This window comes from Eublepharis macularius, chromosome 2 (assembly GCF_028583425.1).
Source record: "Eublepharis macularius isolate TG4126 chromosome 2, MPM_Emac_v1.0, whole genome shotgun sequence".
Lineage (NCBI taxonomy): Eukaryota > Metazoa > Chordata > Lepidosauria > Squamata > Eublepharidae > Eublepharis > Eublepharis macularius.
Genome location: NC_072791.1, coordinates 233490468 through 233506446, shown reverse-complemented (window position 1 = coordinate 233506446; position 15979 = coordinate 233490468). Strand labels below are relative to the sequence as shown.

Below are 15979 nucleotides of genomic sequence, written 5' to 3'. Positions count from 1 at the left end.
ATCCCTTTATTTTCCTCTGTATCTGCAACCCTTGGAGAATGGCTACCGGCTTCACGTCGTCAGAACCGGATCTGGGGCCAACAGCACCAGACGATCCCATCAATCAACTGGGACCAGGTGTAACTCCGGAAGGGACTTCCAGAGAGCTGGTACCTGTGACCCAAACGAGATTGGACTACCTAATGGACTGTAATAACTCTGTGACGAGGGGACTCAGTGCTGCAGGAACCCTCCTGATGTATCCTGAACTGGGAGCGATCCCCAAAGCCGGGTCTACCTACCAACAATGGAATCTACCACCCACACGCAAGTGGGGCCCTCGCAGATCCATAACTGCAGAGGAGAGGATGCCACACCATGGGACAATGTATTTTCAACGTTCTATCGAGATGGAGGGGTATGTTGGTGAGCCAATGGCAAGGAGAGCAGCTGCTCTAGCGGGCCACGCAAGGTGGAGTGTGAGGCCACTGCGGATGGCTGAGACCAGCGAGTACTGCTTCTTGAGAGACATAGCAGAGGATTTACAAATATTGGGGGACGCTGGATTACCCCCCGGCAACGCCATGGAATATCTGCGAGTTGGGGGCCGCGGCCGGGCCAACCCACCAGAATTGGGGTCAGACGCCACGGTTACCCACGCTGCAAGATAAAGCAACACAATCGGTGTTGTTGGATTTACAAATGCAGGGGAACCGCAGAGTAACCCCTGATAATGAGCGCGCTTTGGGGGACTATACCGTTGAGGACAAGATGGACTCCATGGAATCAAGCGACTCTAAGGTTGCGGCCGGGCCAGCGATCCCGAGTGGGGGCCAGAAGCCGCAAACCGTGAGAGATGGGATGCATCCGACTCAGGAGGAGCTAGCCCATGCCTTGAGGATACAACAAGAATGGGAATGAAACCTCCTCAAAGGGCAAGAGAACGTAAGTTCACCGGAGGCACCGGTGAGGACAGTGACAGGAGCACGCGGGGAGTCAGGGGAACCCCCTATCCTGCTGCAGCTGGAGGGAGTCTCACAAATCGTGCAAGAACCAATAGACTTTACCGGGATAGCACTGCTGGAAAGGGGAAGAGCACTTTTAATGACTCCCGCGCAGTTTGTGGATGACCAAGTAGTTCCCTCAATTACACAGTTTCCAGTAGTAGCAACAGGAATAGAGGGAAGGAGTCTCATCCCACCTTCCCCCCTGCTGACTGCACCAAATATACCCTCCTGAGGAGTAGGGATGGGTCCGTATGGGAGAGAACAACTGTTGACCGTTCCTCCGACCGTGGGTGGCGCCAGGGTGCCAATTGCCACGATGGGGATGAGAGTGCCAACGAACTTACAGACTCAAACTCCCTTACCAGTATTGACAATTCCCACTTTACCACCCCAGAGGGGAGTGGGGCCCCAACAAGGGGGAACCCAGCCATTGAGGGTCCTGCGTGTTACAACAAGCACAGGGGCATTGGTTGCCAGAACAGGGATGAGGGTGCCCCAACCAGGCCAACCACAAGGGACCCCTGTCGTCGCCCCGATGGGGACAGGAGCACAAATGAGCCAGCTGCAACAGGGGGGTCCCACAGGGGGATCCCACAGTATACCCCCCTCAAGGAACATCGAGTAAACCACAGGGAACCCCTATCGTCACCCAAATGGTCATAGGAGCACAAAGGGGTCATTTCCAAACAGGGGGACCCCCAATATACCCCCCCTCAGGGAGCACCGAGGGCTCAAGCACACGCTTTCATCCTCAGTATGGAGGGGTGACACAAGCTGCTCCGATGGGTTACGGAATGAATAGAACCCTATCAAACACCCTTCCCGGCACAGGGGCATACTCAACCACCGTCCAGAGCAGCCCCAATTCAGCAGCCGGTCAGGCATCAGGGACCGGGGGCTCCCATGATGGGACTGCCTCAAGGATGGTTCAAATTGGAAGCCACATTCGATGGAAACCCCAGGAACTTAGGATTTTTTATAGTACTAACTGTGGAGTTTTTCCAAGATTGGGGACATTTGTTTCCTTCGGAACACAGCCGAGTGAGCCACTTGGGGTCTCTATTGGAAGGAGCGGCAGCCGAATGGTATGTGACTTTGCATAACATGGGAGCACCTGAACTGTATGACTTGAATGCTTTTGTATATGCGCTAAAAGCCCAATTTGAAGACCCATTGGAGGGAGAAAGGGCTTGAACAAAGCTCAGAACCATAAAACAAGGGTCCAGACCCATAAGAGAATATGCTGCCGAATTCAGGAAATTAGCCACCAAATGTCAGGGCTATTATGAAGGAGTTAAAATTGAACTTTTCCAAAATGGATTGAATGCTGACCTATTAGATAGAGCATTAATGCAGGACGCCCCACAGACTTGGTTAGGTTGGATCCAATTAGCATGTGAGGTTGAAAACAGAATCGAAGTGGTGAAACTTGTAAGAATGCAACAACATGCAGGACCGAGGAGGCCAACCACCACAGACAGGGGATGAACCCCACAGGGGCCGTGGCCCCTCATACCTGGGATTGAGAGAGAGTTACAATGGAGATAAGGACTATGTTTACAATGTGGGGGTGTTGGACATTTTGCCACACAATACCCCATAAGGCCAGCGCAGGGGAGAAGGGGCCAGGGTGCACCCAACCCCCCCCCCCTAAACCACTGGGTCAGAAATTGCCTCTGAAGCGTGGGAAGCCAGAGACTGGCTTGGAGGCCAATGAAAGTCCCGGAAATACTGAGGAACCCACACAAAAAGAAGCAGAGGAGGGTTTTACACCGCCGTCGGGAAATGAAACAGAGCTGCCGTGAAAAGGCCCCAACAGCAGGTCTCTAAGGATCCCAAACCGCCAGAGGTGAAAGAAAGAGGGGCCATACTATTTATGCCCATGATGTTACTGAATCCAAAAAAGGGAACTCATGTGCGGGTGCAAGTCTTAATAGATTCCAGATGTTCCCGCGACTTGATATCACCAGCCCTGGTTACAGGACTTGGACTGGAACTAATAGAACTCAAAGACCCTATAGTATTTGAGCAAATGGACGGGTCTAGCATGAATCCTGCATCCTATAAAACTGAGCCTACCCCGACGGGAATGGGAGATCACTGGGAGAATAGAACATATGTAGTCAGTGATGTGGCCAAATACCCCTTGGTACTGGGAAGTCGTTGGCTGTGGGAACATGACGCGTACATCAAATGGTCCACTGGAATGGTGATTTTTAAAGGAGACCATTGTGCAAAACATGCCTGGACTAAAGTATGGGGGTGGGAGGTACCCTCCCCATTAGAAACTGTGTTATTAAGTGCTGAGGAGGAAAAAGCTATTCCCCCCCGAATACCAAGATTTAAAACAAGCGTTTGATGAAGAAGCTGATGAGCTTCCCCCTCAAAGGGGCACAGACTCTGCTATTGAACTTATTCCAGGGGAAAAGTTACCGAAGGGAAAATTGTACTCTATGAGCCCAGCAGAGAGAAAGGAGCTGAGAGAGTTCATTGATAAAAACCTGGAGCGGGGATTCATCCGCCCTGCCAGCTCCGCCCATGCGGCGCCTGTGTTATTCCACAAAAAGAAAGATGGGGGGCTGAGACTGTATACTGATTATCGGGGAATAAATGCTGTGTCCATGTCAAATGCTTACCCCCTCCCTTTGATCAAAGACTTGCTCAGCGTGGTGGCACAAGGGAATTTTTTTTCGAAACTGGATCTAAAAGACGCTTACTGTCAGACTATGGATGTCAGGTTATGGCAGATAGATCCCTGGATCACTTCAGCATGACACATGTCCTTGGCTAAATGATATTTATTCAGGAACTCAATCTTGTACATATACACAGGTCCATAGGAGTACATGAAGTAAAAGGCAGATGAGCCTGGTAACTTCTCATTGAAAGGAATAAAGCTTCAGGCTATTACAGGACAATATAATCAACCAACCTCCTCCCCCCTAGATCACAAGTACAGAATCAGTCTGGGAAACATTTCTGAAGTTCACACACTAGACAGACAAGATACCGAGTAATGCAACACTTCAGACGCTCAAGGTCATTCTAAACAATATCAATAAGATTGTCCACAGCTGCCGGCTGTGCTGTGAGACTGAGAAAACGAAAGTGGTTATTGCAAGTTAAGGAATGTACTTATCAGTTACGACATAAGACCAGGTACAACACCAAAGCAACTCTGGACCATACATTTAATATTGGCATGGACGAATGGGCACATTCAAACATGACACTTACTTCCGGATCAGAATAAGGGAGGGGGATGAATGGAAAACTGCTTTCAACACCCCCTTAGGACAATTCAAATATCTTGTAATGCCTTTCGGCCTACAGGGGGCGCCAGGTATGTTCATGAATTTAATTAATGAAGTGCTGCATGAATACCTGTACAAAGGTGTGGTTGTTTACCTAGATGACGTGCTGATTTATTCTGCTGATAAAGAATCCCATGTGGAACTGGTCAGAAAGGTGCTGACCACTTAAAAAAAGCTGCCTGTAAAATTGTCTAAATGTGAGTTCCACAAGGAGGAACTAGATTTCTTGGGGTACCAGGTCTCACATCAAGGACTTAAAATGGACCCGGCAAAAATCCAAGCTGTGGTGGGGTGGGAACCACCCAAAACAAGAAGGCAATTGCAATTGTTTCTAGGGTTCGCTAACTTTTACAGACCCTTCATACAGAACTTTGCTCAAATTGCTCTTTGTCCCTCTCACCGCAACCAGAACGCACGACTCCCTCTGGCTGCTGAGTGCATTTAGTGGAGCAAGAGTAGCATGCTGGGGGGGGGGGCGAGAGGGACAAGAAGCCGATCACCGCCGCCAGCGCAATCTGCTCCCTCTGGCTGTGGCGTGCTTTTAGGGGAGCAAGGGGAGCCGGCAGCGGTGAGAGGTTCTTCCTCACTACACTTCCCATGGGACTTTGCGGGGAACTGACACTTGTCCTCCACGCGTCAGGCGTCTCGTGTGTTTTGGCTCTCAAAAAGGGAGGGAATCAAACCGCCCCATACTAGTCCAGCAGACACCAAAATGACCTCTCTGTTCTCATGGCCCTGTTAAATGTATTATACATCTGTATCAAATGAGTGTTCATATTACCTTACATTCTGACAGTTTATAAGGAATGCTTTCTACATTTGAAATTTTTGAATCCTTTCCCTCTTCATTTTGTGATTTTTTAAAAACTGGCTTGTATTTGTACTACTGGATGCTCAGCATCAGGAAAGCCAAGTTTCAGGTTTTATATTTTTTGTTGACATTAATGGGATCTTATTTATCAAAATTTTGTCACGTTTCTTTCATACACTTGTGTAAGGAAGCACATTCCTTTATTGCCCTTTTAAAAAGTGAGAGCTGAAAGAGAAGTCCGTAGCCGTGGTAGCATTTCACAAGACTGAACGACGGCCGCTTCAAGCTTTCTGCTTAAGCCCTCCCCCGTCTAACTAAAAAGAACCTGTGTGTGTCCAGTCATCTTAGGCACATTTTCTACTCTTGAGTTCTGAATTTAGGAGTATCCCAGTGTGGCCACCACTCCCAGACGGTCCTCTCATCGCTTTTCAATGTCTATCCCTGCCTCATCTGTCACGGTTTCATTTATTTTCATTTCCCTTCAGTCTCTTTTATTACCTGCAGGTGAAAGTGCTGACCAAGACAGCAACTTGTGCTGATTGCTCTTGAGATCTATTTAAAGCCAGGGCCGATTCCAGACGACTAACCGGAAGGCGCTTCATGCCGCCATGTTCCGGATCGCGACGGGGAAAACGCGAAATATCGCGTTTTCTCACGCAAGTTTGGCGCGATGTCGTGCCAAACGCGCGCGAGAAAACGCGATATTTCGCGTTTTCCCCGTCGCGATCCGGAACATGGCGGCATGAAGCGCCTTCCAGTTAGTCGTCTGGAATCGGCCCAGATCTCCATGGGACAAAGTTTTCTTTCTTCTCAGTGCCCAAATAGGCTTTGCTGTAGGGGAAGGTTCACTGCAGGGCAATGTTAGCTCCTGCTTGCTAACTGGAGTAGCACAAGTAAAGTGGTCATTAAGAGGTTGTCTAAGCAAATTTCAGTGGGGTAAAGTTCCACTGGAACTTGTAAAGACTAACATTTATTCCAATATGAGTATTCGTGAGTCAGGGCTCATTGTATCTAAGGAAGTGAGCTCTGACCCATGAAATCTCATACCAGAATAAATGTTGTAAGGCCGTTTCCACGTGTCCTTATAGGCACGGCCCACCCACAAAACTCTGGCGACTTTTCCCCAGGGTTCCACATGTGTCGGTTTGCAAAATGTTTGCAAGTGTAAGGATCTGCCAAGCAACTCTCAAAAGACTTCACTGCAGGCAGTAGAAGAACTTTATTGAAAAGCTGCTGGTATCAATCATGAGCTTATGCCATCTTTGCCAAGAATAACATTCCCATGCAAGCAACAAGCATATATAAGATTTAAAAGCATGGGCAAATCCTAAAATCCGCCCCCCCCCCCCGAGTCTAACAGTCAGCTAGGCTCAGCGGGAAACATCTAAGCCGGAAAACAGCAGAACTGATGTGTGGGATTTTCAAGGTCATGGTGTCTGTGAACTACTGGGTGCAGTTCAGGGGAGCACGCAGATAACAGCCAGAACAAATGCCTCCCTTGCATAGTTTCACATCCCGGGTCTGAAAGGCAAGGTAATTAACAATTGCAGTCCGGTCAAAGAATGGCTGCAGCATTTAGCCATAACCATGACATCAAGCATTAGACTACCAGCAGAACAGCAGGGGGTTGCTGGGTATGGCAGGTGATGCTAAGCACCTGTCAGCAGGCTGTTTTCTTACCATTTTTTTGGCATTTTTTCTGGAACTGCACTTTCCCCCATATTTTCTTTTGCCGCAAGTTGATGGAGCGCTTCTTTTGCATTCTTGTGCATGTGAATGGTTAAAGCACTCTGAAGAATCCTCCGATAACTGCCAGCTCCTTCCCCCAAGCTCTCAGCAAATTTGAAAGGGAGGAGAGCGACAATGATGAAAGTGCCTGAACTCCCCTCCCAAACCGCTTTTTCTACGAACTGTGGAGGCTGTTCTGTGACCTCCAAGTGCAAGATAAGTGCTTTTGGGGACTGTGTGTGGAGGCTGAGTTTTCGGAGCTCTTTTCTCAGGGCCAAGCCAGAAGCAATGAATTGTCAGACTGTGGCTTGCTAAAAGTTGTAATCCAGACTACCTCTTGCAATGAGACATGAGTCCATTGGTTTCAAAAGATTTACTGAATATAAACAACCATTATAGTCCACAATCCAAGATGCTAGGATCTTGGCTGATACAGAAGTATTGTTACGAATGACAGGCAAAAGCTAAGGTACAGAATAGCAATCCTCTGTAGGCCCCATCCTCCCCCACAGTTCTCAAAACAAACGGCCCGAGGGTGAGAAAGTGAAAGCTTCCCAAGGCTGGAAAAGTTGTAGACATAACATTCTTCTTCTCTCTGTGATGTTCCAGTGAACTGCTTGCCACCTGCAACAGAAGCACTTAAAATACTGACAAGATTAAAATGGAGTCTCTTTGGTTTGAAAATACATAAAACATAGTCAGAACCTGACATTCTTCCCCCTCTAAAACGTTCCTCCCCCGGGTTTGAGAGGATACAAAGTATGAAAGGCTTTTAACAATTTAGGAGCATGAACATGAACAGACTCCACCCACTCATCATGCCCAGAATCAAAGTCCTTCCACCTGATGAGGTAAAACAGCTTATTACGTTTAACTTTAGAGTCCAAAATCTCTTGTACTTCATAATGGATTTGATCATCAATCAAAGTAGGTATGGGAGGAACACGGGTGTGCCATTGATTTGCTGGAGGGACCTTTTTCAGTAGACTGATGTGGAAGGTGGGATGTACGTGGCGTAAATTCTTTGGCAAATCGAGAGCTACAGTAACTTTGTTGATTACTTTGCAAACAGGGAAAGGTCCTAGATATTTTAACGCTAATTTGTGCTTAATGGCTTGTTTGTGCCACTCTTAAATTCTTTGTGGACAAATATACAAGATCTCCTGGATGTAATTCCCATTCGGCCACACGATGGCGATCAGCATACTTTTTATAATCTGGTTTGTCAAGATGTTTTTGAATAAGAGTCCATTGTTGCGCTGCTTCCCCCCACCATTCTGAAACATCTTTAGGAGCTGTCAGAGGGGGAAGAGTTTCAAAAGGAAAGGGTTTAAAATCATAGCCATAAACTACTTTGAAGGGTGTTTCTCCAGTAGAAGCATGCACACTGTCATTGTAGGAAAATTCTGCTAAGGGCAATAAATCAATCCAATTATCTTGTTGAAAATCGGTGTAGCATCAGAGGAATTGCTCTAATAGTTGATTAGTTTTTTCCGATTGCCCGTCGGTTTGCGGATGGTGGGCGGAGCTTAAGCCTTGTTCAACGCCCATAAGTTGGAGAAGTTCCCGCCAGAAGTTGGCAACAAACTGTCCGCCGCGGTCAGATATCACCTTTGATGGAAAAGAACGTAGTTTTACAATATGTTTCAGAAAAATGTCTGCTAACCTTTTTGCTGACAGTATAGTGGTACAAGGAATGAAGTGGGCTTGCTTTGAAAATAGATCCACTACGACCAATATTCAGGTGTGGTTTCTGGAGGGGGGTAGATCTGTGATGAAGTCCATAGAAATGATTTCCCACGGTCTGCGTGGGGTTTCAAGGGGTTGTAAAAGTCCGGGGGAGTTGCCCTTCCGCGTCTTGGCACTGAGGCAAATGGGGCAGGAAGCCACATATTGGGAAACATCTTTGCGCAAGCCCGGCCACCAAAATTGTCTTTGTACTAAATGGAGAGTTTTTAAATATCCGTAATGGCCTGCAGTTGGGGCATCATGACAGCGTTGTAATACTTCTTTTCTTAAACTAGCTGGTACGTAGAATTGATCACCCCAAAGCCACTCCCCTTGCACAGATTGATTTAGTTTTCCTTTGGGTACATTTTCCCCCTCCTCCACTTCGCTTTTCAGTTTTTGTCTCCACCCCTGATCTGATTGAGGAGGTTGCGTTGCGCAACTGCGCGTTGTAACCACTCCTCCTAGTTGCGTAGGTGAAAATACAGTATCCACTATCTCCTCCCTCCGGCTTCTGAGTTGGGGCATGCGCGATAGTGCATCTGTGAGGAAATTCGTTTTACCGGGCAAGAATTTGAGGGTGAAATTGAATTTTGAAAAGTATTCCGCCCATCATAACTGTTTGGTATTTAGCCTCCTAGGGCTACGCAAAGTTTCTAAGTTTTTGTGATCTGTCCAAACTTCGAAAGGGTGGCGGGCCCCTTCTAGCCAATGCCTCCAAGAGGATAGTGCGGCCTTAACTGCAAAAGCTTCCTTTTCTCAGACATTCTAATTCCTTTCTGATTCAGAAAATTTTCGAGATACGTACGCACAAGGTTTGAGACTATTATCCTCTCCCCGTTGGAGAAGAACGCCCCCAATTGCCGCATCGCTGGCGTCTACCTGGACTATGAATGGGCAGTTTTCATCGGGGTGTTGCAGCACTGGTTCAGATATGAATTGCTGCTTTAAGAGATCAAAAGCTAATTGGCATTGTGGTGTCCATAGTAGTTTAGCGGTTGGTTTTTTGGCTTGTTCCCCTTTGTTTTTTGTTTTTAAAAGCTCTGTAAGGGGAAGAGATATTTGGGCAAAGTCATGTATGAATTCTCTGTAGAAATTAGCAAACCCCAGAAATGATTGTAGTTCTTTACGATTTGTGGGGGTTTGCCATTCTTGAACTGCTTTAACTTTGCCTGGATCCATTTTTAGCCCATCTTTTGAAATGCAATATCCTAAATAACTGAGTTCAGTTTTGTGAAATTCACATTTGGACAATTTGATGGGCAACTTGTTGCACATTAGAGTAGTTAATACTTGTTGGACTAATTGTACCTGTTCTTCTTCTGTTTCCGAATAAATTAATACATCATCTAAGTAAACGACTACTCCTTTATATAAAAATTCATGTAATACTTCATTGATCATGGACATGAAAACCGAAGGGGCCCCAGCCAGGCCAAAAGGCATGACTAAATATTAATACTGTCCTAAAGGTGTATTGAACGCGGTTTTCCATTCATCCCCCTCTCTTATACGAATGTGGAAGTAAGCATCTTTTAAGTGGTGGAAAGGAAGGAAGCCAACCCAAGCATTCAAGCCCGTATGAAGAATCTGTGCACATGGTTAAAAATATGAAGATATAATGGGGGGGTGGGGGGTGGGAGGGAAGGAGTAAAAATAGATGTATACGGTTCAATGTATGATTATGTACATATGTTATAATAATAAAATTTAAAAATAATAATTAAAAAAGCATCTTTTAAGTCCAATTTTGTGAAGATCTTACCTTGGGCCATGACGTTGAGTAGGTCTCTGATGAGAGGTATGGGATATGCGTTTGTGGAGGAGACTGCATTAAGTCCTCTGAAGTCAGTGCATAGTCTTAATCCTCCATCCTTTTTTTTTAACAAACAATACTGGAGCGGCATGAGGACTATTTGCTGGTCGGATAAATCCTCTTTCCAGATTGATGTCAATAAATTTGCGGAGCTCCTCTCTTTCTATAGGGCTCATTGGGTATAATCTGCCCTTGGGCAAGGTGGCTTCGGGAATTATTTCTACTCCACAATCTGTCCTCCTATGGGAAGGTAAAGTGTTAGCCTCTTCTTCTGTAAAGGCTTGTAGATAAGCTCGATATTCTTTAGGCATTTGATTGATTTCTTCCTGGGTTAGAAGTGCTTGTTCCATGAGGGTAGGATTGCTACCCCAATTTTGGTTCCAACGATGATTTTTGCAGCTATCGTGTTTAAAAATAATGCTTCCAGCTGGCCAGTCTATGTCTGGGTTGTGGTCCGACAACCATATGCTCCCCAAAATCAAGGGGTATTTAGTTGTAGAGCTAATCACAAATGATCTCATCTCCCAATGTTGACCCATTCCAGTAATCACAGGTATTGTTTCAGTGGTAACTGGGTTCATGTTAGTACCATCCATTTGTTCAAAAATAACCGGAGTCTCTAGTTCCTTCATTGGGAGTACTAGTCCATTTACTAGAGCGGGTGCAATAATGTCTCTGGAGCATCCAGAATCAATGAGAGCTTGCACGCGAATATGAGTCTTTCAGGATTGACTAATGTGACAGGCATGAATAATATGGACCCTCAAGGTCTTTCCACTATGGGAACGGACTGCTTTTTGATCTGCCGTTTGGGTCCGTTTACGGCAGATCCATTTCGTTTCCCGAACTGGGGCTCTCTGGTCCTTCTTCTCCAATTAGAGCGGTTGAATCAAGTTCCATGATTTCTTCAAGCTCTAATCCTTTCTCGGGAGGGTTTCTTCAGGAAGAACCTCGGCCCCTCGCAGTTCGTGGAGCTGGCATTGGGTGGTACGGGGGAGGAAGGGTGGTAGAGGCTGGACACCGTGGTTGGAACGGAGTTCGTTGCACAGAGCTGAATGGACATTGTGCTGCGTAGTGACCGCTTTGGCCACAATGTAGGCACAGTCCTTGTTGCCATCTAGCTTCTCTCGCTCCCCTGGCTGTGTATCCTGCTCCCCTTCCCCCTCTCACAATTATTGAAGTCCGTTGATGCCCTGACGCTTGCTGCTGTTCCACGAGCCGTACTTCCTGCATTCAGTTTTCTACTTCACATGCTAATTGAATCCAGCCCAAAAGTGTGGGGGGATTATCTTGCATAAGGGCTCGATCCAGCAATTTGGGATTCATGCCTTGTTTGAACAAAATTATTTTTGTAGATTCCTCACACCTTGGGCATTTGGCGGCCAGCTGTCGGAATTTAGTAACAGAGTCTCTGGCCGACATATTTCCTTGCCTGATGGTTTGTAATTCCGTTCGGGCTCTACCCTCTTCCAATGGATCTTCATATTGAGCTCGGAGGGCTGCTACCAATCCCTGTAGGGAATCTAATTCTGGGGCCCCCAACTCATACAACGTTACATACCATTCTGCCGCTTTTCCTTGCAACCGGGATCCCAGGTGTTCAATTTGACTGGCCTCGTTTTCGAACAAATGTCCCCAACAATTAAAAAATTGAAGTGCTTGTACTAAAAAAATCCCAGTTTCGCAGGATCCCCGTCGAATGTAGCTTCCAGCTTCACCCATCCCATCGGTAGCTCCTGAGGTCTGGCAACCAGTGATGGTAGCAGGTAGTATTGTAAAGGCACTGGTCTCTGTTCCAGCCGTACATCGGGTCGACGCGGGATGGGTTGCATTGGGGGTTGTTGGGGTCTTGGTTGCAGGGGGCCCCACGGTCTCGGAGGAGGAAGACCTGGAGGCCTCTGCGGCGGGCCTTGCGGTCTTGGAGCCGGAGGACCCTGTGGACGTGGAGGGGGACCCTGCGGTCTCAGAGGTGGAGGACCTTGCGGTGCTGGACCCCATGGAAGAGGCTGAAGAGGAGGCTGCTCCTGCGGCTGGATAGGTTGATCTGGTGGCCCTTCTCCTCCGTCGTCTCCCGGAGGCCCCAGCAGCACATCTAGAGGGGGTCCTCCCGGAGTCCCGTCTGGTGGCTCTTGAGGTTGATCAGGAGGTGGCATCACTGGTTCCTGCTGATCATCAGCTGGTAAAAGCGGTTGCTCATCCTGAGGGGGTGCCTGGTCTGCTGGTGGACGTAATCCAGGTAAAATCCTCTGGAGGGCTGCCACCCCTCGGCCAATCAAAACTCTAGTACGTTCCCCAACTTCTTGCGGGGGCCCTTCTCCTGGGCCTCCTACAACCAATACTGACAGCAAGTGAACTGCATGTGCTAAACTCTCCTCCATGCTGCTGATTCTCTCTTCTAATCTTTGTACATGTCTGGGGGCTGAGGTATCGACATCCTCCTCAGGTAATTCCTGGAGCGGTTCAGTTGGAAATTGTGTAGTTTCTATAGATTCTGGATAGGAGGCGGCTGCTCAGGGCCAAAGTCGAATCTCTTCCATTCCGATGGCCCCGGTACCTTCTTCTTCCTCCGATATGCACGCCAGGATTCCTTTCATTAGCCCCGTTATTGCCGAAATTCCAGCATCTACCGCTAAAGTTCGGCTTTGTAACTGCTGCCAACTTTGCTCGCTCGACTCACGTTGCCCCGTCCACGGGGTGACTTCCACGTAGTCCCAACTCATCAGATCGCGGCGGGAAATTTCCCACACCTGGGTACTTTCAGAACCTCTTAGGTCCCACTCTATTCGGTCAGATTCTCTGTTCCAGTAATACCACGGTTGACTACTGGATCTCTCCACTGACGAACCAACGACTCTTTTCCCATCCACCTGCGATCTGGAAAACACCGTACTCGCTCTCCTCTCCCTCGTCTCTCTTGGCCTCGAACCCCACTGCCTCGGTGTAGGCAACGATATCAGGGGTTCCACCGTCGCCCTTGGTCGAGCTCCCACTCTGTCGGGTGCGAGGGTATACACCGTTGTACAGCTTGTCTCCGTTCCTCCCTGAATGGGTTGATTAGGGGGTTCCAGTCCTTCTGAGTTGGAGGCATAAGGATCAAACAAAGGGTCCCTGTTGGACGCGGCCTTGGAATCTGTCTCCCCCGGCTTAGGCATTGGAACAGATGTGATTCGTAACAAAAATGTCAGACTGTGGCTTGCTAAAAGTTGTAATCCAGACTACCTCTTGCAATGAGAAATGAGTCCATTGGTTTCAAAAGATTTACTGAATATAAACAACCATTATAGTCCACAATCCAAGATGCTAGGATCTTGGCTGATACAGAAGTATTGTTATGAATGACAGGCAAAAGCTAAGGTACAGAATAGCAATCCTCTGTAGGCCCCATCCTCCCCCACAGTTCTCAAAACAAACGGCCCGAGGGTGAGAAAGTGAAAGCTTCCCAAGGCTGGAAAAGTTGTAGACATAACATTCTTCTTCTCTCTGTGATGTTCCAGTGAACTGCTTGCCACCTGCAACAGAAGCACTTAAAATACTGACAAGATTAAAATGGAGTCTCTTTGGTTTGAAAATACATAAAACATAGTCAGAACCTGACATGAATTACATGTGAATGGCAAGTGAACAGACTCATGTGTATATTGTCGAAGGCTTTCACAGCCGGAGAACGATGGTTGTTGTGGATTTTCCGGGATGTATAGCCGTGGTCTTGGCATTGTAGTTCCAATGTGGTTCCTCCATTGTAGGAACTACAATGCCAAGACCACGGCTATACAGCCCGGAAAATCCACAACAACCATCAGACTCATGTGTATTCCTCCCTGTTCACTTGCGCTCCACGTACACTTCACTCGATCACAAATAGTGTGATCACACTGGAACTATCATTCATAATTCATCAATCCAAGTTATGAATGTCAATGGGCTTAAGCTTACCTGGCTCTTTGCTGGGTTTCAGCATCTGCATATGTACACATTTGAGCTGACACATCTTTGTGGGCTCAGGAACTTCTGAACTCTCCATTCTGGTCAGTTTCTCTCACCAGTTCTGGTCTAGTGGGAGCTGCCACATCCTTAAACTGTGGTCCCAACCAACTCTAAAATCCTGTCTTACTACAACAATAAAAAATGTCACTGCTGAACATGCTCATTTCAATCGCCCTCTTACTGATCCCTAATTGCAATTTCAGTGTTTTTATTTTGTAAGCCTTCCCTGATTAAACGCCTCCCAGACATAGAGCTCTCTGCCTAAATATTTGTTTAATTTCAGCCCCGTCACTTAGGTTTACCTGTCAAGTTTTCTTTTATTAATCGCCTTGACCAGCCCAAACCGCTTATACTCGCAATGTCTCACATTACATTTGCAGCCATTTCTGTCCCACCCCTTACAGTTATTTTCCATTGAAGTAACTCGGTGGAATAATTGCACGTGCATCGCTGGGCCATGAGAACACTTGACTCACGCTCAGTAGGGTTGCCAACCTCCATGTGGGGCCTGGAGTTCCTATGGAATTACAGCTGATCTTCAGACTAAAGGGGTCATTTTCCCCTGGAGGAAATGGCAGCTTGCAAGGGTGGACTCTGGGCGACACATCGCTCCCAGCCCTCCCCAAACTCCACCCTCACCAGGCATCACTGCCAAATCGCCAGGGATTTGCCAAGCCATAATTGGCAACACTCGCTCCCAATCCAGCAGTTACTAAAGAAGCTGAAGGTATTGTAGGAAAGGGATCCCAGATGTTTCGCTAATGAGTAAGAGACCATAGATTTCACCATTATGTTGCCTTACATATTATCTGTTGCTTTAAATATGTACTCCTATATCCTACCGTGCTTCATGTTGTTCAATGTAAGTCCTAGAATTGATTATGTTCTATTTCAGCAATTCCTCAACCCCGTATTGGATCCTTGCTAATGCTACGTCTTTGTAAACCTGTATTCATTTACCCTATGACATTGTTTATGGAAATGTCCTTGACACTGTATGGAAACACCTGCCCTTGTCCTTGCTACTGATTGTACTAATCTCACACTATGTAATCCGCCTTGAGTCTCAGTGAGAAAAGCGGACTATAAATAACATAAATAAATAAATAAATAATCCAGGCATGTAAAACAGAGAGATCTTACAACTGACATTTTCTGCTGCTGCTTCTTTTTTAAAAGGTAATTCCTCAAGCACAAGAAGTTGGAAAGGTACCAGAGCACGGGAACAGCCTACCAAATGAGCAAGGCATCATGGGTAAATGTATATGCATTTTATCCGGTAGCATCAACATTAGCTCTGTCAGCAGAAATCATCCGTGAACCCCCTTTCATTTTGATGCACTAGGAAATGGGAGCACTTGTGCTGAGTTCAGACGAGAGGTTCAGCCCAGCCTGGGCGGCTTCTGCGGAAACAGCCTCCCGCTGCAGAGGACACAGAGAGGGAGACTCTCGGGTGTGCCCCGAATGCAAGGCCCAAAGCAGAGGGAAGGTAGGGACGGCGTTTTCCTCAGTTTAACCCCAACAGATAGTCTGGTTTGTTCCCGTTTCTTTGCTTGCCTGAATGAGAGCATAGAGTGGGATGGTGGAAAGCGCCATCAAGTTGCAGCTGACT

The 15979-nt window shown here is 47.1% G+C and overlaps 1 protein-coding gene across 1 annotated transcript in view; it reads left to right on the top strand.

The window, feature by feature from the left end:
• Positions 1-15979, top strand: part of KIAA2012 (KIAA2012 ortholog) — a 105823-nt gene that overhangs the window by 64202 nt on the left and 25642 nt on the right. Inside the window, exons 13-14 of the mRNA XM_054971825.1 lie at positions 15547-15622; positions 15713-15856. Of these exons, the coding sequence (XP_054827800.1) occupies positions 15547-15622; positions 15713-15856 (220 nt within the window). The remainder of the gene's footprint in view (positions 1-15546; positions 15623-15712; positions 15857-15979) is intronic.